The sequence below is a fragment of the Anas acuta genome, chromosome 8, assembly GCF_963932015.1.
Source record: "Anas acuta chromosome 8, bAnaAcu1.1, whole genome shotgun sequence".
Taxonomy (NCBI): domain Eukaryota; kingdom Metazoa; phylum Chordata; class Aves; order Anseriformes; family Anatidae; genus Anas; species Anas acuta.
Window position 1 is genome coordinate 1,965,194 of NC_088986.1, and position 27,485 is coordinate 1,992,678.

General features: G+C 39.6%; 1 protein-coding gene across 10 annotated transcripts in view; it reads right to left on the reverse strand.

Moving 5' to 3' along the window:
- LEPR (leptin receptor) overlaps positions 1-27,485 on the reverse strand; it is a 35,469-nt gene that overhangs the window by 5,062 nt on the left and 2,922 nt on the right. For 7 of the 10 annotated variants that reach the window (XM_068690125.1, XM_068690124.1, XM_068690123.1 and 4 more), the window contains 17 exons: positions 25,546-25,604; positions 22,615-22,923; positions 21,479-21,596; positions 16,775-16,980; positions 15,261-15,406; positions 15,028-15,172; positions 12,612-12,908; positions 12,320-12,437; positions 9,768-9,967; positions 7,608-7,756; positions 7,206-7,365; positions 7,038-7,120; positions 6,157-6,373; positions 4,801-4,983; positions 4,126-4,221; positions 3,447-3,555; positions 2,684-2,759 (listed from right to left, as the gene is read on the reverse strand). In XM_068690125.1, coding sequence (XP_068546226.1) covers positions 2,684-2,759; positions 3,447-3,555; positions 4,126-4,221; positions 4,801-4,983; positions 6,157-6,373; positions 7,038-7,120; positions 7,206-7,365; positions 7,608-7,756; positions 9,768-9,967; positions 12,320-12,437; positions 12,612-12,908; positions 15,028-15,172; positions 15,261-15,406; positions 16,775-16,980; positions 21,479-21,596; positions 22,615-22,923; positions 25,546-25,585 — 2,652 coding nt within the window. In that variant the 5' untranslated portion in view covers positions 25,586-25,604. Of the gene's footprint in view, positions 1-2,683; positions 2,760-3,446; positions 3,556-4,125; positions 4,222-4,800; positions 4,984-6,156; positions 6,374-7,037; positions 7,121-7,205; positions 7,366-7,607; positions 7,757-9,767; positions 9,968-12,319; positions 12,438-12,611; positions 12,909-15,027; positions 15,173-15,260; positions 15,407-16,774; positions 16,981-21,478; positions 21,597-22,614; positions 22,924-25,545; positions 25,605-26,816; positions 27,240-27,485 lie in introns of those variants that run through there. The other 3 variants (XM_068690127.1, XM_068690126.1, XM_068690128.1) reach the window with 3 other exon arrangements.

Sequence of the window (27,485 nt, forward strand, 5' to 3'; positions counted from 1 at the left end):
CGTTCTTTGAAGGCTTTACATGAATTTTCTTGGAAAGCACGCGTACTTGTGCTTTAGTGAACTACAACAGTAGGCACTAAAACTTTGTTTATCTTACTAAGCAAGTAACAGAACTTTTCATGGTTCTGACATTCTGTAAAGGCTCACAAGACTGAGTCTAGATGCAAGATTTGCATGTTTTAAATTGTAATTTTAATCTCTTACTACCGTAAGCAACACAATCCCAATAAAGGAATGCTCTATAAATGCAGTTCAGGAGCACCATATATCAGCATGCTGCATCGAGCATACAAAGTAATGCTCAGATGTTGCCTGCAGGATTTAGTATGGCTACAGACCAAGACAAAATGTGTTCCACAGCAGATGCCTTCAGAAAGACATCAGAACTTTCCAGTAGCGGTATGCAGGCTGTTCGTGTAATCAATGGTTATTACAGGGAGGGAAAAATACCACACCAGTCCTGGGCACTGCTTTTGCTAGTAGAAATTGCATGCATACATACAAACACAGAATTTGACCCTAAACACAGTGCTTTGAGGAATATGTTTCAGCCTCGGACATCAGGAAACCAGTGAGAGGTGATCATGCTCATCTGGGGACAGGCACTATCCCTTCAGTGCAATTAACATTAAGCAATTAACATTAAGCAATACTTTCCAGTAAGATTAGTTCAACATACCAAAGAGGCATGCTTTTTTTTTTTTTTTTGCTAACAAGCTGTCAAAAATCATGTCAAACTTCAATTTCTTTCATACTTGCATGCATCGTTTCTTTCCAATTAATTATGGAACAAGGCATATGAATACGGAGCAGTATCACCAGGGTGTCAGCGTGGGCATGACATTCCCCTCCTAGTTAAAAACATCATCAACTTCGATACACTTATTTCAGCTCTAGCAGTTGGTGTGGAGAATCATTTCCAATGTGTCAAATCCACCGTGCAAATTCCATACACCTTTGCAATCTGGAATAATAGGGATTGTCTCGAGCTTCTGTCGCTACAGAGGAAAAGATGAGACAGACAAATACAGGTGCGCTGGTGCAACTGAGACTCCTGCAGCTCACAGCGCTTTGTTCAAAGAGCCCATCCCCTCCCAGGATGCAGCCATGGAAGCAGACACGTCAGCCAGGCCTGGGATTTAACAAACTGCACGAGGACAGCACACTTTGCTTTCTAGACCAAACCAAGAGGCACAGGCTCTGCTACCACCAGCCACTGTGACTGCTGCTGCAAGGCTGAAGAACACCCGGTCATCCTCAGACCATGACTGCATCTTCCCCAACACAGATGTAACGTCAGAGATTACTCAGGCAGCTGCACTGACATTTAAATGTTTAAATGATAATGAATGAAGAAGCCATATAAACAGCATGCATACTGGAATTCCCAGGAAAAATCAAGCAAAGCACAACACACAGTTCTGCATTCTCTGAGTTGCTGCTGCACCCAGATACTTATATAATTTCCAAAGACCTTAACAGGAGAGCCCTGTACTTGTGCAAATACAAGATCCGATCACCTCGAAGTGCCTGCAGTCAGTGTAAACTCCCAAGCTAGCTCTCAACTAGAATAAACAAATATTTGATTAGAAAAATAAAATCAACAACAACAAAAACACCTTAACGTGAAGCCAGTTGCTAGACAGATCCTGCTTTCAACTGGATAAATCCCAAACCTGTCTGATATCTCTGCTTCCATGGCTGCATCCTGGGAAAGGCTGGGCTCTTTCAACTCCTTTTGAAGGCCAGGGCTTGAAAGCATCGAGCCTGTTGCTAGTCACAGCCTTAGTCAGCAGGGCACTAAAAACACCAAATCTAAAGTGTTTCTGCCTATGCAAGTAACAAACCATCTTTTGATCTGTAACATGGCACTTACTCCTAATTTTTGCAAGGGTATTTTTGACAGAGCTACTTCCAGGATTGATTATATTTAAGCAAATCAGCATTGTATTGTATCTGTTTCCTGTCTTCTGAATATAAATAGAAAAACCTTCTAACAATTCTGTATAGGAAGCCTGGGAGCTGGCCCAATGGTTCAGCAGGCAGTGACCATGATTAGACTTCAAAGAATGTCCATTCTGTTTAAATTAAATGAAATAAAATAAAAGATGAGAAAAGAAACCTTCACTGGGAATGCAAATTAAATACCTGAAAAAAAAATCTTCTGCCATGAGGTGCTCTTTCTTTTAGTAGTAACAGGCCTGGATTTAGATTGTTTCAGCAACTACCCATTGTCAACCTGTAAGACTGTGAGAAACTTAGCAAGCTGGCTAAGTCCATGTAACGGCTCTTACCTGCCACAGCTCATCACATCACAGCTCGATTCATGTGCTGAATGGAGAGGAAGTTTACCCCAGCAAAAAAGTATGGCCATTGATGCAAATGTGGCACTCACTGAGATAAATGAGCATTACGCCTATGGGGCACACTCTGATTCCATGACTGATTTGCTAATAGCCCTGAAATTTAAACACCCCGCATTCAAGAGAGATGCTGGTCTCTGGTCCTAGCCCATTTCTACAACTGAAAGGTCTGCTGCATTACTAACTTCAGAGGCTCCAGGTAGCTTCATTCAAGTAATTCAGGTAGGTTTTGGTCTACCCAATACTCAGAGTTCAGTAGTGAGCAAAGAGCAGCCTGACCCACAGCATGGGGGAAGAAGAATCACCAGGGAAATGCATACCTTCTGAAAATTAACTCCTTGTGCCCAGGAGCAATTCTTGGGGTTTGGAACATCTTCCCAAAACAGTTTCTTCATTCTGAAATATTAGGTAAATTCTGGAGTTGGTACTGTTCTCATACATAATGCATTTTTGCTATATCAGAAAAGGAATATGTGCAATTTTATTTATCTAGAATGCTATGACAATGAAACAATCATTTCACATATTCTAGATGGTCAAAATTCAATAGCAAAATATCAAAGTGAGATACCATATGGCAGTTTTGTAAGTCATAAAATGTACAGGCAGTCTTTGCTGAGTAAGACCCCAACCCACATTCCACAAAACTCAGATGGATATATATTTTTTTAAATTGGCTTTATTTACAATGACAATTAAATCTGGGACACACAGTGCTTCAAAGCACTTGACACTCATTAGCTTGTCCACAAAACACTGCAAAAGCAAGCAGTGTGTGGTACAGGTTGAAGTGCTATTTCCCAGTGAAAAAGAACAGCACTGATCATCACCTTACTATGAGGACACCAGCCCTGAAAGGTCTGACTTTTACAAGGTAACAAGCCTGTGCACTCGAGACATTTAAATTCTTGGTGCTATATTCTGGAGTCCACTGCCTTTCAGTACACCTCAAAAGTACAAATGATAAAAATAATTCCTGGCTTTCCCCAAAAAAAGACACTGGCCACCAGTTCTGCAGACATACAGCTAAGCTGCATCACCTTCTAAAGGCCTTCCGTGACTTTTATATAAAAATGAACTTACCTTTGGTGTGAAATCAGCAATGCTCCAAGCAACAAAACCAAGGTTGAAACAACTATTGGCAGAACCATATAGAGGCTAGCATTATTCTGATTTTCATATCCATCTGGAACTAAAAAGGATGCAGATAATGCAGGAAAAATAATTTGTCTGAAAAGTTTGTAAATGGGAAATAACAAAAACTTACATAAACTGTAGAAGCAACAGCTTACGTCCCCCATCCCCCTCTCCCTCCTCCCCAAAAAAAAAGGCTTTATCAAGTTTTATTGCAGATCAATGAACTTTTACCTTGAGAACAAACAGACAAAAGGGAAGGAATTATTTTAAATACTGAGGTGACTTCTCCATCTCTGGGGAAGGTCCCCAGTGCTCCCTTGTTATTGGGAAATGAAATCAGAGCACATAAGAGAATAGCCCATAATTGGAGACTGAAGAATCACAGAGACCTAGGATCTCAGCTATTAAGCCAGGTTGGTGGGAATTCAGTTGCCTCCCTCACTCAATTAGCTTCACACGGTTTTCAAATTAAAGCAACTGAAATCTCGAGCACTTTATAGATGTATTAAAATTACCCTACTACTGAGTTTCTTCTGATAAGCTACAGACTTCTTCCATTTAAATTTAACTTTTACAATCAAGCTCCTATTTCATAAACAACATGGAGAAAGATGCTGTAAGTCACCTTTGGTAAATCGATCTGTCGCTCTGGATTTGCCAACTCCTCCAGCAAACACGGGGTACAGGCTGAAGTGGTACTTCTCAATAAGAATAAAGTGATCTGGAAAGAAGAAGTCAGCCTTTTGAAGCAAAACTATTATCCTGCTATTAAACAATGACCTCCAGAGAGGCTCTGGTCACATATCAGAGTTCAGACCAGCCCAGAGGGGACATAACAAAAGCCATCTTTTATAGATACGCACTTTAATATCAAAAGATTAAAACTAATAATCTTTACTGCATAATCTAGCATTATTTTTTCCCATGGAATTAACACCTTTATGCAACTATTATACAATTTTCTAAGATTAAAGCCAAAAATGCAGATGGAATTAACACATATTAACTTACTGGTTAATATTAGCTGGTATGGTCAGTATTCCAGAACTAATTTTATCGTATTGCCAAAAAATGAACACACACCTGAGCTTCATTCTTTGTCAACCTGGATTATGAATGCAACAGTCAGTCCTTTACAGTCAGTCCACTAATGATAATTAAAAATTGTTCTACTGTTCCTTACCATAAAAAATACAAATCAGAAACGGAGGTGGGGGAAGGAATTTGAGAGCTCAGAAAAATGCTACACTCTTCTATTCAGTAACAACATAACGCATTACATTTTCAAGTACACACTCACCATAAATATAATATTTGCTAGTATTCGGAGGAACTCGCACCCATTTCATCTCCTCTTCTTTGTTAAGGTTTTTCCATTCAATAACAAAAGATGTTATCACATATGTGTGAGGTGAAAGCGTCCAAGTCAAAATCACACAGGTGCTGTTCACTGGGTAAGCGATGAGTGACTGCACTGCATTCACTGACAAAACAAGGACAAAAAAGAGTGAATTACGTGAACTCTGACAGGTGAGATGAGACCTGGCTTAGCAGGAGAGGTGCATACTGTAAAATGTATGACAGTTTTGGAGCTTTATTATTTACTACTTTAGTTTTTTGTTTGTTTAGTGTTTCTGTTTGTTTTTATCTTTATACAATAAAGCTTGATCCTTAGTTCACATAAACAAACTTAATTCTCTGTAAACCACGCTTCACTGGCTTAAACCAACTAATCCCGAACACTAAATAGAACAAGTTTCTTAACAAACATTAAACAAATAGCCTGGTTCTTACATGCACCTCCTTAATTATCAGTCCTTAGCTAAGAAATTATCAACAAATGGACTGTCAACATTTAGCTGGTAAAACACACACTGGGAGCCTGTAAGCTAAATCCCAATAAATCTCTCTAAGTAACATACCCAGATCACAATCCAGGCAGACAAATGCTTCCCCTTACATCTGCTACCAAGTACAGGCTTTCCAGAACATCCTTATGCAGAGTATCAGAAAGAATTTTACCTATAAAAATGCTTCTAAAATTGCATTGCAGCAGTAAAGTTCTATGAATAGACTGCAGTAACGTTTCCCACATTATACATTTGCATATGAATGTTACACAGTTGAAATTGTCAGAACCGATAGCCTTTATTTTATTAATAAAGCAGAATGCAGCTGAACCGATGAAAAGGCTGCCCAGGGAGCAAAGCCAAACCTCTGAGAACTATGCACTCTGGCACCCTGTCAGGTGAGCAGCCGGAGAAATTAGACCACATTTCATTTTGGAAACAACAAAACATTCCCTAGCAGGAATGCTGGGTGTTCCCAGGACAAAGAAGATGGAAGATCAGTTTTACAGTATGATTTCATTTTTATTTGATCAATTACTTTAGATTCTGTCAGTGAAGGACAACTGTCAAGGACAACTTTTTTCCCCAATCTAAAGTTCATTACAATTTTCATGTGATAGAAATTTCATTTTTCAAATAGCTCTGCTGGTGAGATACAGAATCTGATCCCCATAATACAGATGAACATATCATGTTTTTTCTTTTAACAAAGGGATTTTTATTACAAAAAAAGCTTTGCCCAAAAGCATCACAAGGATTCCTAACATATTCCACATCGCAAAATGGTAACTAACTGGTGTTCTTACCTGTGCTCAATTGCTGTGATAGAGTTAAATTAAAATTCCTTGAAGAAACTCCAATTGAATTCATGGCTAAAACAGTAATGGTGTGTGTGCGTTCAGTCCATGGAAATAACCAGGTAGTGCCTTTATCGACATACTCTGACCACGTGGTGTTTTCTGACGTCTGATGCTTTATAATGTATCGGCTCACACTGCATAGTGAGTGATTCTTCATCAGTGGCTGCAACAAACATCGGCATTAATTAATTTCCCAGTCTTTGATTTCAAAAGGAAACATTATTTGGGCAAAAGGTGTTGGTTTTGAAGATTTTTAAGAAAACATGACCCAAGAAAGGTATTTTAAAGACCATCTATTTTAGCAAAGACTCTGTAGTCCATTTAAAGACTTTATCTAAAAGCTGGCACCCTTACTTGCTATCTTTCCACTGAAGGAGGGGAATACAAGGAAATAAAAAACTTTCAGACTCCTATAACAGGTCACAATTTAATGTTAGCATTTTCCAGGACGGAAAAAAACAGATGACTGTTTGCACACCTAACATCGCTGCACAGACAAACAGGAGTGGCCAGTCACTGATGTACTTTTTCCCCTCTATCCTGCGTTAACCTTTTAACACAGCTTTGCCCAGTTTACATGCCATTGCTGAGGTGTTTGAACAGGCAGCTGTCTAGGACTCAGTGGCACATCCTGCTCAGAGAACTTGGTTAGCAGAACTTGGCAGCCAAAGCGTGCAAGCACGCTGCATACCAAGTCTCATCTGCAGTGACCACCTCAGTTTGCCTCTCAGGGCTGGGAAGCACGTGCTTATCAGTTTTGTAATTCTACCAATGCTTTTGGGTCATGCATCTTTCAAAGCGAAAGACCAAAACTGAAGTATTCTCACCTTCCACAGAAGGGTAACATTTTTCTGCCTCCTTGCTGGATCTTCAACAATAACTCTCCAGAACTCAGGGCCTTGTAAGGGAGCTGCAAGATGACAGTTTTGAAAGAACAGTGTCACATCTGAGTCTGAAACTCAGAGCATCAGAGCCTGCTCTGAAAGGACACATACCTTTGATATCTCTCACAACTGCATAAGCTGATCTGCTCCAGTTGCTCCAGTAACCTAAACCATCCAGTGCTCTGCAGCGGACCTGAACAACATACTCAACACAGAGTTTCTGAACCTTTATCATAGCAGATCTCGTTGGCAAATTTGAAACTTCATACAGCTGTAACAGAAGGCAAAATACTCAGAGTAAGAACAAAAGGTTGTTTAGGTATTTGTTACAATCAAAACTCCTGAAAATAAATCCAGTGAGAAGTGGCCTGCTCAGTCATGTTTCTGTCCTAGATAAAGCACATGCTTAGAACTGTGATTTACTGCATAAAACAAACTCCATAAACCCTAGCTGACACCCTAAGTGACACTGCAACAATTCACACTTCAACACAGATTTTAAGAAAACAGTACCTCCCATGTTAGTTCTTCCCTCTTCTCAGCATATTGAATCTGAAATTTTAGATCATCATTGGTAAACACAGGGTTTGTCCAGCTCACATTCAGCAGCCCATCATTTCTGGTGATTTCTGCTTTAATGTCAGAGGGAGGAAGTGGCTTCACTAGAAAATTGAAAGAAAAAAAATACTAATAACTGCACTGACATTTCTCACTAAATCAAGTCATTGTGGTCTACCTTCTTCCTTCCCAAGGGTGGAAAGTAACACCACGGCCTCTACTACTCCACGTAAAGTTGGATCATGAAGCAAACACAACACTTCACCTGGTACTAATACAAAAGATGTAACCTGCCACTAATAGGGTGCCCCAGTGTACAAAGTAGAAGCCTGTGTGGCCCCAAAAGGCAGATCTTACAAAGGACATGGACAATGCAGGTTTACAGAAACATTAATGAAGATTTTACGTGAAGGTTTTATTTTCCAGAATTGTACAGTTCGTTAACAAAGCCAAGTTAGAATAAAATTTTTTTGACCACTGAGCTGGTGATGGAGGAAAAAAACAACAAAAACTTGAAATAAGCTTTAAATCCTGGACAAGGCCAAAATGAATAGGTTTTGGTTTACTACAATACAGAGCATCCTTCATCCAGTGTAGGTCAATTCCATTCATTGCTTTTTCCTTGAAGGGATGACTTGAGTAAACCAGCCTCCTGAAGGTCTGTGGGCTGTTGCAGCTGAAGGCCTGCACTTGCTAGCACTCCTCACTGGGCAGCATCACATAAAGCCGCTACCTCTCCCCAGAAGGAAACAGCCTACCAACCTCTAACACCCTGCAAAGCACGTAAGTCCCTGACACAGTCTAACAGTACAGCCATGCAGGCAAGCTCCAGGTTTTTTGGCAAATCTTCCGAGCAGCTAAAGTGCAGGATCTCCCCCACCAACCCTTACACCACTTTTATTTCTGAAGCTCAAGGCTCCAAACAATCCTCTTTGAACTAGACAGAAGCAACCCTGAAAACCACAAGGCCACTAGAATAGTAATAATCAAATGCTAAATCCCATATCCCACTCAGCTATAAATGCATTAAACTTCTCATTTCCTTCCCATAAATTCATTTTTTGCTCCCTCTATTTAAAATTTGAGATGAAAAGCATACTTTGGTTTAATTTATGCTATGTGCACACTTCTCCCTCCCTGCCCCCCAAATAGATATACATTATTTTGCTTTGTTACATGTAGCAGTTTTGTGGTCTACCTAGAAGACAGAAAGAACTTATCTATTGCAGACACTAATTCTGGGTGGGAAACTGCGATTTCCTCTTTGGGGATGGATGTAGAACAATTTTTTTTGCAGAAGTCACACAAAGCCAAAGCTGCAATGTGTTCTCTCTGCATATGTTCACATTTGTGTCCAAAGCAATACACAGTCCAACGAATGCTCTGACTCACGGACCAGACAACAAGACTTGCTTTGCACATTTTGCAGTGTTTGAAAACACTCAAGCACTGTTTCTGCCTCTAGCTTTCACACACATTTAAGTGCTCTGTGTGTTGCAAAATAAACTTTGCAAAAGCAAGCATGAACATAAACAGTTCCTGTGATTTTAAACAGGAATGAGCAGGCATGTAAGTAATTCACATGTAGCACTACACTGCATCAAAGCATGGCCTCCAGAGAATCACAGTAGGGCTGAGGCTTTGCACCTCCCTTCAGTTATTTACAGAGACTGCGATCCCCCGAGCCTTCTCTTTTCCAGGCTGAGCAGTCCCAGCTCTCTTGGGCTCTCCTCATAGGAGAAAACCTTAACCAGATGAAGACCAGAAAAGTTAGCTAATCAAGAATCTTAAAAATGAGACTGATCTTTAAAATAATCTTTAAAATACTCTTTTTTTCTGTAGATGTCTTTGCAGAACACTTGAGGACAAACATGCAAAACTGAATGTTTCATAGGTACGAGCTGCAGCTACAGTCTGCTCCTGTGCCAAGCAAAATCTATGGAAATAACATTTAATCCAATGTTTTTTTAGAAGATGACACTGAAACTCCTATGTTTTTATGTTCTTTCCACAATGTAATACATTTAAAATGCTAAGAAGTACTTTATCTATACCATATAAGGTTTGAAATCCAAGGTCACAAGCAAAGAAAGACGTGCAGAAATCTTGACCTACCCACATCTGCTGGAACGACACAAGTTGGTGAGGACTCAAGTGTTCCTAGCGAGTGCTTAAACTCTATCCACAGGGTATATCCAGATAAAAGAAAAATAGGCTGAAATATGCACTCATAAGAATGATTCCTCTGTAAATGGCATTCTTTCACCTCTGATTCTGGAGGGATACTTGGAAAGTTAGGACAATAAATTTTGCTCCTTAAAAAGAGGGAAAAAAAAACATTAAGTTAATACACTGCAACAACAGGCTGCTCATGACATCAGTACAATAGAACTCAGAAGGCAATTAATACAGATGGTGTCACTGGAAACGTGTGTTGCGTTTTTTTTTTGATGTTAAGTTCAAGATCTGTCTAAACTAAGTCTGCACTGAATGGATAAAAAACACTGTGGTATTACTCTTCAAAGCTCTGCCTCTTAGCTTGAAAAAAACTGCAGGATGTGGAAGCCTTTCCCCAGTGCAAAATCGTTTGATAACAGACTAACAATGTGAAGAGGTACAAAAAGAAAGGCACAGGCATCTCTAATACTCGTGAATTGTGTTACTGGAGTGTTTTTTCTTAACAAGGCAGACCTCCAGCTGGGAACAGTGCCTTTCCAAACACCACCTGATGACCAGGGCAAAGTCACCCAAACAGATCCGCACAGGGAAGTCTCCAGGAGACTGAAATCCCAAAGGAGTATCAATGCCAGAGGGTGGTTTTAAAATCCCACATGTGGTCAGTATCACATCTGGCCACAGAAGAGGAGACCCGGGCTCTGAACAAAATGGCAGTGACACTTTATCTGAGCTGGGAAGGCAAGTTTCCAAATTTCTCCTAAGCTTGGGCACAGCTCAGACTCATGGTGAGAGCGGCCAGATCGGGTATTAGCTATTCAGCCGGACCACAAAAGTTAAGACTTAGCTGAATCCTTCCTCTTCCTGTCAACATAGCTAATACTGATTAAACAGTTGTCTGGTGCTTTGAAGGTTTCGTTTAGCATTCTGTTTTTCTAGGATGATCATTTCTGTGCTGTTAGTGTTGGCAGCACCGACTGTAGAGGAAGACGTAGTAACAAGCCAATGAAAACAAAACACCAACATGCAAAGCTAGCACACCACATTATTACAGAGCATGGGATTTCATCTGTAAAATGTAATCACATCAGTAAGAAGAACAACTGCATGCTCTTGGAAAATCTGATGTGTCTGATGTCAACGCAAAGCATTTAATTTCTAACCTTTATCCCAAGGACTTGCCTATATCTAACCAACCACTCGCAACTCCAGTATATTTGTCCTTGTCTCCTATGATCGAGCTTTGACAGTTTTATTTTTTTTAAATGACTGTTTTAGCAGGTTTCAGGCTAGTAAATATTCATTTTGTATGTTTGTTCACAATATGCAATAGAATGCTATGCAAATGATGATGCTGTTTTCATAGCTATAAACCTTTATAAGTCCTATCCTGAAACTTTTTGGTAGTCACTACATTCATGTGGGTTCCCCATGAACTTTAGTTATTTATTTATTTGATCTTTCAGACCTTAGTATTAACAAAGCAGAACCAGACACAAACAAAACTCAGAAAAACCCCAAACAACCAAAACAAAGCAACCCAACAGACGGAAGGAAAAATCATATTAAATACTATCATTTGGCAGGCATTTTCAGTTCAGTGTTTCATCAGGCATGAACACTGCAGCAAATGGACAGGTTAGCATGTAGCATTCAAAAAACACCAAACCACCTTTTTTAGCTGAACCTGAACAATGAAGAAGTGAGAATAAAAACCATGGCAAGAGCAGCACAGTGTTTATTTCAGGCTCCTGCCCAGCAGTGCACTCATTACATTCATATTTGTGAAGACAGACAAAACAAAACCTACCTTACTAGTCAGTTAGTCACTAATCATGCCCTAAAAGTCTCCACATGAAATCTCAACCATTTCAGTTATTGCTTTAGTCCACAAAATCCTGAGAAATATTCATCTTGGTACGATAATATTTCAAAAATTAAACCCACCTTCATTAGCAAAGACAGCCCAGCTTTCCAAAGGATTAGGCTCTGAGGGCTGGTTTAAGCTTATTTTGGCAAAACTTTTGCATAACTAGTCCAGCAAAGAGTCCAGTAAAACAAAAGATTATTCCTCAGGACGGGCTGTCTGTCTGTCTTGTTTGTATAAATACTAACATGATTTTAGGAAAACTCTCAAACCCAATGTATTAGTAACTCAAAGGGATTCTTTTTATTTCATGGTAAAGCAATACTTTCACAGGCACTAATTGTATGAATGAAGATGATTATATCACTGATTTAATAATCAATTTTGTCTTTTTTAAGCTTTTTTTTTTTCTGCAACCCACTCCAGTTTTCTTGTGTGTCCAAAAGACAAAAAAAAAAAAAAAAAGCTCTGGAAAAATAATGCCTCTGGAGTCCCAGCTGAGGAAAAATCCAGCTTACAGAAACTGTGCACATTTCATAATTATAACTACTCAGAATTCTTTGCTGTTAAAGTATTTCCAGGGTAGCACTTTCCAAACAAAGAGTGCATTTAAAGCTATACACACCTGTAGTATCTTAACTGCAAGGAACTCCCCACGAGCAAAGTGTTTGGGTTTGTGGACCATCTGCAAGTCATTTTAGTTAAGTACCCATCAGTTTCACATTTGATATTGATATTCACATCTAATTAAAAACACATTAAATGTTTATTAATAAAGATATACTTCTTTATACAGAAAACATGCATTACAAGTCATAACTACTTGATAAAAGCTCGGTAGAGTTTAAGACTGAAATATTCTAACCTTACTATTAAAATGCACCAAAATTGTAATTTAAAATCATCTGGAATCTTACCTACTACATATAATTCAGCGTATCTATGATGACATTCCCTATTTTGATGACAACAGTACAATGCGTTATAGAAGAAATTTCCTCTAGGTTTTGTTGCTTTCAAGTTGAAAAGAGTAACTTTGCTTACGCGATCATTCACAAGCGTATACTGACTTTCTGGGATTTCTTCTGCTAAGTTCAGCCACCAAACAATCTTCCTTGACAATACGTTCTTGGTTTTGTTTTTATAGATGCAATGAAATGAAACATTAGAACCAACACTGGTCAGTATCTTAGAAGGGAAGTACAAGACTTCAGCTACAAGGAAGGAAAAAAGTCCATTGAGATTAGAATCAGAACAACAACAACATATATGTCAATAGAAAATTTTATTATCCAGTTGTATTTCTAAATCACCTACTTCTTCCACCTTAATAATTATTAATCATTATAGGGCAGAGGAGCAGAAATAGGCCGTTGACTGTCTCCTTCTATAACTGATGTCTGTAAATTCTGATAAAAATAATCTTTAACATCGCTAGGCAAACAGGAATTAAGTGAGTAGAAAATCACTGGGGAGTAGAGTGAAAAACAATGCACAGCAGCATAAGTGAAACAGAGAGTCATACGGGCTCCTGTAAATTAAATCTTGGGAAACTAGATCAACACTGCTACTTCATACTCAGCCCACTTTTTTTTAAGGCATCAGGTCCAACCAAATGAGTGTGTTTATCCACTTTTGGAAAATCATCTTATTTGAATGCTGCAAAAAGTACTTGGTACGTAGAAAAAGTTAGCTTCTGTAGCACAACTCAACAGTGCATACACCACAGATTTTAAAATTGTAAAATTGTCCTCAGGTAGAAGTGAGAGAAGATCCAATTGAGTGAAGAGAAGTGTTTAGGTTTGAAAAAAAAAAAAAAAAAAAAATCCACCTATCAGAGCCCTGAAAGGACATTGAAGGTATATGCTAGCTGAACCATTTCTGTAATACTGGAACATAGGCTTTGAGAGATTTGCTATTCAGAAGCACAGAAAAATCAAGCTTTCCAATAGTTAGTAATCCTGCTCCTATTAAAGTCAGCAGGAGATTAAAGTCTAAAAAATTGCTTTACAATCTGAACAACGTAGTTGATACCAAATAGTAGCAGTGATTCAATAAGCAATTCACCTACGCATAAAGACACTGATTTTGCAAAGCATATACACATGCATAAGCTCAGCCTCCATCAGTCAAGTACTTTGGGAAGCTGCATGTGTTATACACTGGCTGAAAATGAACAGCTTGTCAGAAACCCAAAGCCAGCATCAAACTCCTTAACTGGCCAAGTTTGCTTTTTGTAGTTCAGGAACCACCTCAGATATTTTCAGAACTTTTCCAAAACACAGACCCTCTTAGACAGCAGAGAAGACCTAAAATACTGTCATTGTCAGAGACTTTCTTATTAAATATAAATCAGAACATGAAACTAGTCAGCTGTACAAACATGTAACCGTTTGATTTCAGCATATACTCTTCTGGCAGTCATGTGCACACCTGAATTCAAGGCAGCATTCCTGGTAACAACTACCAGCTGTGCTGCACACTCCACTGGTCTTCCTCTGGCTCATCCCAACATCGGCCATTGGGAAAATATGTCAATTTGAGCCTCCTGCAGTGAAGAAATTACTCTCTCTAGGCTGCATCAGGCTTATCACAATGGGGTTATTTTGCTGATGAGATGTATGTTTAATACAATTGCATATCCCAAACAGGATTACAAAAAATAAATAAATCTAATGGTATCTACCTCTTTTACATACACATTTGTTTCTCAACACACTCAGAAACCTCTTCTGAAAATAAGAGTGTATGTGCACATGAGAGAGAACACTATTTTGCCTACAGCTACCAGGTGTACATCTAGGTACCAAAATGGATTACATTAAATCTACAAACCCTAATCTGTATTCTGCACTTTTACTTCAGCTACAGAGCCTCGTGCTAAACTAAAAGTTAGAGAAAGCATTAAGAGAAAAATTGTTGGTTGTTTTTTGTTTGTTTGTTTTTAAATCGAGAAGAATTTAAACACTGCAGTCTTTTGAAATGGAAAAGCCCTTAGAAAAAGAGCTGCTGGGTCTGAACAGGTGCCTGGTGAGCAAGTAACAGGGCACATATGGAGGTGTCATGAAGCTGACTGTGCAGTCTCCATGCATTAATCATTTCATGCAAATGTTATGCAAAGCAGAGTAGGAGTTCAGGTAAAGTTATATCAGAAGCAAAGCAGCAGGTTAAACAGTTTCCAGAGGAATTTTCAGCCCAAATCATGCACATAGTGTAGTGCATCTCCCTGGACACATGCTCACACACAGCGATCCCACAAAACAAAACAAACTGGAAAAATGTATTGTATTCTGAAAGCCTGCTTACTACTCAGGATGACTGCACATGACCTACCTCCCAGTTTCAGATTATATGGCGTGCTCCAGTCACTCCAGAACCCTGGACCATAATGATTCTTGCACCGCACTTGAGCGAAATTGGAGGAATCAAGCAGCGAATTGTCAATGGCCAGTGAGGTGTTTAAAGCAACTCGAACCACCTAGTGGATTATCAGGAGCCGTTACTATTACGTAACGATTTAGGGAAACGAAAGGGAAAGGCAGAGGGACAGAGCTGAGCTGACTCACCTGCCAGCCATTTGGACCTGCGTTTCCAGAGATGTTCACTTCGTACTGGAGGGGATACGGCATCAGCACGGGGTCAGACCAGCAGATCCTCACTTCACCTTTCTCTGTCATTTCGAGGTGCAGGTTCAGAGGAGGTTCAGGCTTTACTGCAGACAAATAAATTGACAAGTTTACAGCTAACCTCACTGCCTGTGACTGCTGGCAGTAATGACCTACCAATTCTGGATTGTCTTTCATGCCTTTTCTTTAAGTTCAGTTTTCAAGAGTTGCTCTGCAGATAACGTGTGACAGAGCAATGTCATGTAATATTACTGGGAAGTGTACTCCTACACTTCCTGGGGCTCACTGGAGTAGGAGCCTGCATGTAGCAATGCTGGGCTAGATATGAAGTGGCCATTCTTTGATTTCTTTGCTCAAGTCACCTCATACAGGTGGTATTACTGGAAACTCACTCAGCTTACCGAACAACTGCTATTATTTTCAGCACAAACACAGTATATGAAATCAGAACTTATTTTTTATTACTAATCCAAATCCTCTATATCATCTCAATGCAATTAACTTACTCAAGACCAGCAGAAATTACTGATGTGGGTGGAGGCTCACAGCTTTTAAAACAAAAAAAATTATAACTTTTACATCACACTTTTGTGCATCTTACTTTCCAACTAATTTTTACTTTCCAACTAATTCTTAACTCAGCTAAATCTTGGCAGAGCACATACTAATATTATGCATTTTTCAAATATATTCCGCTAAGCAGAACAATTTAATAATATAATTTTTAAACACTGGCAGGCTCGACTCTGAATTTTTATTTTTTTCCTGTGGCATTACTTAAAAGCAACATGATATATATGCAGCCTCTCATCTTCAAAACTATCTCACCCAGGGACTTTTAGCTTGTTCTGTCTACAAACACATTAGTTAGAAATAAGTTTACAAAAATTCTATTTTCCCCCCTCAGCTGACAGTCCCTACCTTTTTAAAATTTGCCAAGGTCTGTAATAACCGTGCATACTGGAGAGGAACACATATCAAATTCATTATGCCAGTAGGGTTTTCATTTGGTTAAATATTAGAGGACTTTTTTCAACTTTGAAAATGCTGGAATTGTATGTGTAAGGAAGAAAGCATAAGAACAACAGAGCTGCTAGAGAGAAGAGAGATTCTTAACTGCAAAGTAACATCAGGTACAGGTCTTTTTCTTCCTCGCTTTTTAATTTAAGTCCTCAGCAACACAGAAAGTTAACCTCCACCACTGCCCCAAACTCAGGCACAAAGAGGCCCCAATTAGAAATAAAATCTCAAGTATGTTGAAGGTTGCCTTTACTGAGTATGATTTTGTACTATAGTTTCAACGTGAGTTAGACAGCTAAGAAATGTGTACGGCACCAGCCTGAACAACTGAGACAGCACCAGCAAGTCTTTTCCTGTTCTGCCTGTGCACTCCTTCTCCACAAAGACATCCTGCTCCCTACCAAATAAACATTTAAAATGTATGTAATACTTACTGATATCTATGGGCTTGACTGCCATCAAAGGCGACCAAAGAGGTGTTACCCCAGTCACAATCTTCAGCCACATGATATAAGTATAGTTGAGTCTCGGAGATGGCACACAGCATTCACACTTGCCGTACTCACTGCAGCCACACTGAGCAGCCACGGCAGCCCCCTTCAGAGAGCTCGTAGATACATCTCCCAGTGGCAGATCCGATCTAGAAGGTAAAACAAAAAAAAACAAAAACAAACAAACAAAAAAAAAAACAAGAAGGACAACAACATAAAATGTTTTGTTTGTTTGTTTTCTCAATGCTATTTCAATAGAGGAGATTTGTCCTCTGGGCAAGGTTTATTTACAAAAAAACTGTAATGAGAAAAATTAAAAAAACAGTAATTGTAACTAATTGTATTTGCTGCTTCTCCCTTTTAAATGGTTTAAAGTAGTTAAGATGATTTAATGAAAAGTATTCCTAAGGACTGACCTTAAAACAAATGCATTACCATACTAGATGAGACCTGTAGTTCTGTCAGACTACTTCCCAAATCCTGATGGCAATCATTACTAAATGCTCCTTGAGCACACAAAGTTAGTTACCCTACCCTCGACTAAATGCAGTTCTATGCCACTCCGAGAGATTTCATTTGAAATCCTACTTGTGGGGCACCAAAATGAAATCTAAACAAATGTAATGTTCCTTCTAGCTTCTGCTACCATTAAACATTATAAGTAATACAATAGCCAAAAACTCTTATCCCAGTGAAAACAGTATTTGAAGTAACAACAGGCTAAAGAACTCCATCATTCAGAACATACTTTAGTACTAAATTTCAACAACTTACATTATTCAAGGAAAAAAAAGACATCTGCGTTCTCCAGAATTACTAATTTTGTGCTCAAGTTTTCTAGAAACATTTTTTTTAATCTATTTAGTGTATAAAGCAGGCACAACCAGAAGAAAAGCCAACGGCTCCATACCAGGCAGGTCTTCCACCCCTTCGTGTCAAGAAACTACCAAGATCTCACTTCTGCACTGTAGGCTTCTCTGACACCTCGCTGCCTCCCCAGGCAGCTACAAAAAGCAAAGGAAAAGCCTAAGCCACATTACCAGACGCACTCCCAAGGGAAGATAGCCAGACACTGAGAAAGAAGATAATGATCTCTGCATTTGGGAGAACTGGCAAGACACAGGGACCATCTCACAACACCGAGTTTGGGATAAGATCAGTGGATGACAGCTTTCTGAGGGGCCCCCACATCACCTCATTCCAAATTGCTAAGCCAGGGCTAAACACATGAGTCTCGATTACAAGCACAACAACAGAAAGCCAAAGTATTTTGGAGAACAGCCACAGCCAGGGATTGCACGAGCTGCCTGTCATCCCCAGTTTGGCTGCAGATGGATCCAGTCACAGAATAACCATTGTTCCCAAACTACAAATACTGACTGTAGCGGAGTTCATGCTTATACAGCCCTCAGAAGTTCAGGAGAGGTCAGTGTCTTCATTCAGTGGGGTGAGAGGAAGAACTCTGGATAAACTTAAAACAAAGCAACAGGCTGTTAAAAATGGAGTTTCCTATGTAACTTGCAGCACGCTGAGCTATAAATCCTGGTTCAGGAAGCACTTCACATCTCACAACAGTAGCCACATCCAACTTGTTGTGGGGGGGGAAGGAAAGATAGAGGGCTTAGCAAATACACGAGTGCATATTGCTGTCTTCATTCAGTTTTACAGTGCTGGCTGGGGGAATCAGAGATTTGTCTTGGCGCTGAGGGATGAGCAAAAAAACAGACAGGTACTAAACACACAGACTTTTGTGAATGGATTCTAAGAGCCCACCTCTGACATTCAAGAGAAAACTAATGAACTGAAGTTAAGCTTTCAATAGTTTACAGAGGAGGGAAGGAAAATGTGCAAAGGTGATGTGAGATGTGACTAAGACGGAAACAAGTGGCTAAAGCACAAGACACAACAGGAGAAAAAAATATAATAATGCTTGGCCTGAGCCACAGATGTAATCAACACGGGCGTATGTCCAACACCTGCTTTTCTTTTTTACTCTAAGCATCATTTTCAGTTGTGCAGGGACAGTTCTTTTAGTCAACACATTAAGTGAAGGCCTCCCAGATGTTTTCACACATACTTCAGAAAGTGTTGATATTTTTACTAAATTATTCTGTGGCCCTGTACTGAATTTTTAGACTTGAATGAAATGAAAATGACAAGCTGCAAAATATCTCTCCAGAAGTTTAAATTATTTCTTGCAACTGGAACATCTGACTGAAAACAAAGGGTCAGAATTTTTTTAGAAGAGATACAAGAAATGCAATTCTTCTATATTCAAGAAAGGTACAACAGCACATTTAGGTAGCTATGTTGAGGCCTATCAGAAGTGAGATCACCACTGTAACACCACTTTTGGTATTTCTCTATACCGTGCTTGTGCAAGTGCAATCTTTATGGATGAACTGATAGAGCAAGGCTGTCTGGTGTTCTAAGGATTTTCAGTAAGTATATATAAATTCATGTGAAATATAGCAGCTCTAGGTCAACACTTCTTTGAACAAGGTGCCCCTTACCATCACAGAACATCTGGTCGCTGCCTAGCTCACGAGATGCCAAGTCTCTAAGGAAAGGTTCGTATTCTCCAGCTAAAGAACACTCCACGTATAAATGTGTGCTCAACCAAGGCACCAGTCTTGAGGTAAATTGTGTGATTTATCCCTCAGAACCCAGAAGCCTAGGCCCAGAAGTCAAGCAGTGCCCCACAGGTACTGCAAACAGGGCAGAAACACGAGCACACTCGATGCCTCACCATCCACCGAAAGGGCAAATTGTAGGCAGCACTCAAAATTCAACCGGGAGCATTCATCTGTGTCACTGCAAAAGGATCCCTAAGGCTAAGTGATTTCAGTTAATGTAATTACCATCAAGGTTTGCAGCATTCCTAGAATACATACAACTGGAAAGATCATTTACTTTTGGGAGACAATTAACCTAATTTGTCTAATTATGTTTCAGAATAATCTTTCTCCTCCCAAAGACACAGTGCTGGGGGAGGGAATAGCCTATTGTAGCACTGTTTCAGACAGAACAAAACATTTTCTATTCAAAGTAACTTGGTATTATTACAAGCAGGCAAACTGTGGATGTGTAAAATAAAAAAGATACATCTTTAATCCTGAAAAACTCAAAATTGCTGAGGACTCAAACTTTGTGATGTTGGTTCTTCTAGGTCATTATTTTCATACATTGCTTGTCTTATATGTGAGAATTCTGGCCTAAGTTCCAGACTCCCAGGGAGTAACACATGCCAGGAATGCATATTTTTAAATCTGGGAATGTTTTCAAGGTATTTTGGCTCATGCGAATACAACGTTAAGGTATCAGCAAGCCAAGAGGGGAAACTGTCACCTTTGTACAATCTGAAATGCTTTGCTAGCTGTTCCCCAAGAACACAGGAACCCTAAAAGAAAAACATTAATGTTAAGTTTGGGTAGTGAAACAGTGTCAGGGACTGCACAGCATCTTGCCTTTTCAGCTAAAAGTAATCAAATACAGAAATGCCACAAGAACTCTAGGGAGCCTTTAGGGCCTCCTCTCATAAATCGCACGATACTTACTGAATTCCCTTCAAAATACAAAGAACCTTTTCATACCAGCTGGGACCTGAATCTGCTGTTCCACGGATGTCAGGAATACCCCAAAAAAATCAATATACAGATTACTACGCTAGGATTACTGGCTGAGATTTTCCTACTGCAGCTGAGACTGAATGGAACAGAGGCAAAGGCAGATCTGCTTCTCCCACAAACACACACGTAGCGGTATGCCACAAAGCAAAGTGAGGAACACTCAAAGTGGGAACCCACTCAAAATCTGGTTTCAGCTTTAACGCACGATGCCAACTAAACAACCACACTTATTATCAATTAGTAGTGTTGCTTCCTACACTGACTACAGATATAATTTGTGCTAAGTGATACCTGTCATCCAGTTCTGTATTTTAAACAGAAGTTGTCACCTGTAAATTCAGCATGGCCAACTCTTTATACTTAGCTTGTTTCCTGAAGAAATTCAGTCTGCATGTTCACACTATTCCTTCCAACCTACCAATAATACAGGAGAAACAGCGTGGTTTTGGAAGTGTTATCAAATTGATTGGTTTAAAATCAAAACAGATGGGTTCTGTACCAAAGATGTGCCCACCCCCCAGTCGGGATGATTACCATGTACTACCGTTACAGGGAGTATTTACGCCAGTGACAACTACGCAGGTGGATGCCGCTCAGCAGCACCAGTGTGATCACAGCAACATTTAATACAATGCCAAGTCACATAGTTACTTTGAGAGAACATTATGGTCAAAAACATCAAAAATGCAGAACCAAGATCACAGCTTTAGAATTAAGTGTAACAGCAAAGGTATTTTAGCAAGTCAGTAGGGATTTCATGAAAGCATTTCAAGAAGCATGGTAAGAACAGAGCAGAGGGGCCCTCCAAGCTTATCGTTTCTCATTCAAAAATAGAACCACATGCTTTCCTCTGTACTGCCTTTGATTACTTTGAGATAAGGCAAGGTATAAACCACATCATCAGCTTGTAAAGCTAATGCTACTAATGTGCTGCAAGCCTGGGAGACTAATTCTGATGTTTTTGAAAATGCTTTCGGATTTCTAATGCCAACAGTGAGAAATTTAAGTCTGTACTTACACAGCGTATAAAAGATTAACCTTCAAATCAGGTCTCAAGTGTAGCTTCAAAAACCGGAGGCTACAAACTAACAGATCCAGCTTGCCTTTAATCCAACATTCAATGTTCCAATTTGAATCTAAACAAAAGGAAGAGAGAAAACATTTCTCAACTATATGAAAAGCAAAAAAAACAACAGAAGAGTCAGAGTATAATTCCCTAAAAAAGAGACAAGTAACAGATACTCATGAGGGCAAGGCTGGACCCCACATACGCAAATGTGTATAAACAATCCTTTTGGAACTGGGGACCAGTATACAGCCTTAAACACAGAAAAGGTTGACCTCTTGTATGGTAACAGCCTGCTGCATTCTAATTAGAGAAGGAATATATTTTACAGAGCTATAGGGACAAGGCAACAAGGCAAAGTAAGAAATGAAGCTGCTGCTGCTTGAAGATTTTGCTGCTAACACGTACAGCCTCTGTGTATGCCATACAACATGCAGTTGTATGGCATACACAACTGCAGCACATTTCATGTGACAGTCTTTAAAAGAGATTTTTCTCCCATGGGACAACACTTGTAAAACACAATTCTACTCTGCCTAAGTCAGCAGACAAACAGGTCCCTATGTTGCTTGCATAGTGTGGTTTGCAGAGGGAGAAAGACAGTCTAGGAAAAATAATTCCATCAAATCCATGCACAGATATTTACTAAGGCATAGCAATCCAGTCAGGGAAGAAGGCACTTGGTGTCCTCCTCCCATCTCCTCCCTCCTAAAGGAGTTTAAAGCCCACATCCACAAAAAAAAAAAAAAAATTGAACTCTTTTCCAAAACATCTAAACACCTGTGAAGATTCGGGCTTGCAAAATGTCCCATTGAGGATGTTCCATGGGCATCCTCTAAGCAGTGCTACATATTCAAAGGGAAAAAAATAGTTTTCTGTCTTTCTACAGAAATTCTGAATGACATGTGCTATTATCACTTTATTTTGCCTTCCACTGCAAACTTCTGATATATTATACTATGTTGTCTGCTCTGGATAAAAAATAATACCCATTAAAACAAAAAACAAAAAGCTACTAAAAAAAAAAAAAAAACAGCCTTTTTTTTGGAGAACAAGTAACTTACCATGCCTTTGACTGAAAAACCTACCTCTTTCCTGAGAAGCAGAGATGCTGATTTCTGAAGGAATAAACATCCGTGGCTGCATGCTTGCTCTGTACAAAGAACAATCAATGTTGTTATCACTCCAAAGGCAACACAGAAAACTTTCTTCATTCATTAGCAAGGGAGGGTTGGTTTCAGCAGCTCCATGCTCTCTCATCAAACCAGACCAGCTCTCTGCAACTCCAGCAGAGAAAGGACTCAAAACTGTCTCATTCAGCAACATACAGGGTAACGTAAAGTTCCTGGGAAGAATCTGATGGACCATACAATGGGCAACTGCCGCGTGAATGAAGTCTGCAAATAAAAAGACAAAGGAAAAAGATACCAAAAATAAAGGTAAAAGTTTTTATCACTTGACAATGAAAGGAGTGGCTGATGTTACACAGAAACACTTTCATTACAGAAGAAAAAAAAAAAATCAAATCATTTCCAGGGGCTTATCTCCTCTGAGCTGGAAACAAAAATATTGAAAATCACACCCTCTGAACTGGTGTCACAACCGCCAAATGCCAGCTTCCTCTATCAAAGTCACTACAACAAACATTTTGTTTTCTCAACCTCTTCAAATAGGTCAAGATCAAGACTGTAGGGGAAGCATCACTTTGGGGTAAACTGGCTTCTGTTCATTTAGAATACACCAAATCCTAATTCTAAATTAACACACTCCGCTGGGACGTTTGCAATCCAGCTCTTAATAACATGGTGCCATTACTGCAGCAAAAAATAATCCCATTGTAAATATAACACAGTCACATTGTAACTGTTAAATTCCACGGAACGGCATTACCAGAATATACGACTGGACGCAACTATGCAACGCCAGAGCATTATCTGGGAAATGAGATGTAGGAAAAAAATGGTCACAGAATCAAAGATCTTTCCATCAGACTTAGATTCTTCAAAATAAAAGTGCTCTGACCACAGTCATAGCTCTTGTTGGTAAGCCATGGCTTGAATTGCGCTAACAATGATTCTGAGAGTGATGAACGGATCGCTTTTGGGAATAGCTTACTGTAAAACACTGAATGAATGCCAAAGATTAAAGCTCCAGTTACAGAAAGGCATGAGTGTGATTTGTGCACTTCTTTGCTTTTAGCTTTTTGCTCAGTTAGGGCATAAATATTTTAAACCACTCATTAGATAGAAATTAATTCATATTCTGTGCCTTGCAACATCTAAAATAATAGCAAAAAAAAATCTCTAGCACTGTTTGATTAATAGTGCATAGGTTAATAATGTAAAAATACAAAATGAAAGCTTTTTAAAAGTAAATGCGCACTGCATTAAAAGCAGACACCACATCACTACGCAGCGCGTTGAAGTGCTTCGTTTTGTCTTTACACAGATTTTGTAATGCCAGGCTCCTGAGGGGTTCTGCTCTTTTCTCCTGTCTTGTTTAAAAGAGTTTGTGCCTCTGTAAATATCAGCTTCATTAGGCTCCCTGGCACCATATGGAAGATTCAGTTGACTGAACAGACTATTAGTCCAAAATACATGATTAAAAAAAGAACAAATGAGTAAGTGACGTGACTGCCTACGAAGCAGGACAGTTAACCAATATACTGCCCAATTCACGGAGTCAATTGAGGGGTGCAAAGAGATTCCTGCCAAGTCACCTTTCTCCTAAAAAACATACTCTCCCCTCTCTTATCACACTATCAACACCACAGGATTAATTAGATCCCGTAAATCAAAATGTATGCAGCTACTTGCCATTTCCGCAGATGTGTTTAAAAATAAAAGAGCCATAATGAATTACAACACAGAATGTGTGGCATAGGCTTGCTCTAGCTTTTAAATGCCTGCTATCACAGCATGCGTTAAGAACACTTCCCTGCTCCAGACGGAACTGTTTCTCTGTGCCATGGACACATGGGAGGCCGTCACACACAGATCTGCCTCTCAAGTGGCTCTGTGTTTAAGTGCCTGGGTTAAGAGAGCTACAAAGATGCTAACCATGGGTATTTGCTTATTTGGACACAGAGATGGCCAGTCAATAGATGCACTGATTTTCTGTCATTGCAGGCCACACAACAGCTCTGAAGCCTAATGAAAACTCCCTGAAGCATCCAGGTTTTCTAATGAAAAGGTGCACAACATCTTTAGATTACATAAGGTATTTGAAAGAAGAATTTGTCATCAACACAATATTTGACACGGCATGTGCACTGCCTAACGATTTCTTCATCCTTCATGAAGATAAAAGATGCAGATTTTGAAACTAACTTCATTGGATCGTGGTATCTGCTTTCTCCATGAACATTATCATCAAGTCTTTAAGTAGCTCTTTTTTCAATCAAAACAATGAAAGGCAAAATACCATCTGTCCCTGAAGAGCATACACCGATATTGTTGTGGACATTTCCCAATTAGAGCAAGAGCTTATTACATTCATCAACATTTACAGTGAATTAAGCTCTCTTTAACAGCATTGTGCACATGAAAGAAAATGTCAGCTACCAAAAAAAACCCGAAGCTCAAACTCAAAGCGACACCTTGGCTACACCGAACTGAACAGAAACTTTGTGGTTCCAGTGAAACCTGGGTTTTTCCAACTGCTTTTGGACTTGCTAGGGTAACAGAACAAATGCCTGTGAGTTTCTCATCTTCCCAAATTTTGACTGAGGCATTTATCTGAACACATTTTGACCCACCAGATATATTCTATTGATGTATCCTGATCTTACAGATCAACTGCGCTGCTTTTGGGGATAATGTACAAAGGCACAGCCCCGAGAGCATCAACATTTCAGCTCTGCACAACGATAAATCAGGACCTTTGCATATACTAGCTGCATGTTGTGATAAGATCCTAATGCAGTAATATGACTTGAAACACCACTGCGAACAGAAATGGTGAGTACCTTTCATTCTAAACCATTTCCAACAAACTTATTTTTAACACTGGTAACTTACCCAACAGCACAGCCGTGGTCAGAATGATTTGCCAGTACATCTTGTTTTGAAGAGCTGATCTGAAAAACATATAGAAAATTAACTGAGAATGATAATTATCATCAGGGTTTCGTTACGGTGCACTTCTTTTACTTTGGTCTCCACACCTTTATAACAGAAAGCAACAACAAAATCAGAATGTCATTTGAGAATAAAACCCGTTAACACTGCTTAGCATATCAATTAAATATCAATGCAGGTTTTTTGTTGTTTTTTTTTACATCATTTGAACTACATAGTGCCTTATTCCTCCAGGCTGACTGTTGAACACTTTCTGGGTTTGGTAATCTGAAAGGCACTAGGAATCTAAACTATCAAAATGTCCAAAAGATACACAAGTATCTCTTCCTCCAAGAAAAGAAAAAAAAAGTGCAGCATACACAAAAGCATCCAAACATCAGTTTGGTGAAGACTTCACCAAACTTTACACTAATATTTAAATACTCTCCTTTCATTTGAAGTACTTTGTTCTTTTTGATTTTCATTTTTTAGCCACACAAATTCTGTTGAAGCCCAAATATAAGCATTTTATACTTAAAATAAATAAATAAATAAATAAAAGCAAAACAAACAAACAAAAAAACAGTTTGACAGGGTATATCAGAGCAAAACACACAGACTTTGGTTGCCTTTGTAGTTAACTAGAACTGGATGATCAGTAAAATGAGTCCGACGGAGAATATTGTGGCAAGAACTAAGATTCAGGGAGTCTCTCCAAAGGCGTGCTCATTCCTTACATAATTTTGAGAACAATTTCCTCGAGACCATCGATGCTGCCAAGAGAGCTGGTGCCAACGTATGTAATCTCCTGGCTTTTTGGTTTGGGGCAGCATGCACTGCATCACGCGGCGCTGCACGAGGATACCTGGTCTCGGGAGCCGTGTGGAAGCAAATTGCCTTGGTGGTGGTGGAGAAGGAGAAGAAGCAGGGCACTCTCTGCTCATCCTGCACAGAAGGTGAGAAATCCTCGCTGTTTCACCCCGGACAAAGTGCCAGAAAGCCACCACAGGGCAGAGGGGCACCTGCACACGGGAACTGGTGGCTGCTAATAAAGCCAACGGGTTTGGCTGAGGAAAGGAAAGCTGCTCTGTGCCCAGACTCCACCCAGAACTATCTCACCTCTCCCTTAAATCCTTGCCAGAGACTACCAGGATCACACAAGGACCCTGATGCTGCTTTAAGCCTTGCCCATGGCTTAAAGAAAATGCAATTTGATGGGCATAGCTGCCTACCTGCGGCAGCAGAGCTCTGAGCAGGGCAGCCACAGTATTTCTGTAGTGTTGTCTCCCTGCGAGCTCTCTTACACGAAAAGCCCTTGGAAATTCAGCAGGGCTGGAGCCAAGCCGTTCCTTCAGCACAGACTGTCCTCTTTCTGGTCTGAAAAATGAGTCAGTCCCATCCACTTTTCTCCCCATTCGCCCAGGTTATAATCAGACTACATTTTAAGCTACATTTTGATCAATTAAAGAGGAAAGCTCAAGATTTCAAAGGCAGTGCTCCACAACCCCTACTTCGGAGGAAAATTTGCCTCTCAGCAGAGCTGTTACCAGGCCAGCCTTCCCTGTACATCTGCCATTAGCCAATTTCCTAATAAGTGAGCCATGAAGGCCAGCGGAATTAGACTAGCTACAGCCTCCTATTAAGCCTGCCATTTCACGAAGATACAGGCTGGGATTATTTCCAAAAGCCTATGATGAAAGTTACCTAGTTTTTTGAAAGTTTCTGACCGGAGGGAAAAAAAAAAAAAAAGCTTTTAAAACAATTTACTTGGCATAAACATATGCCATTCCCATTATTAAATCTATGGTTTAATGAAAGCCAGTCCATTTTCCCCTTTTATAGGCGCAAGAAGAATTTGCAGTTCATAGCTCAACCACTTCTCAGTAGGAACTGGCAGAGAC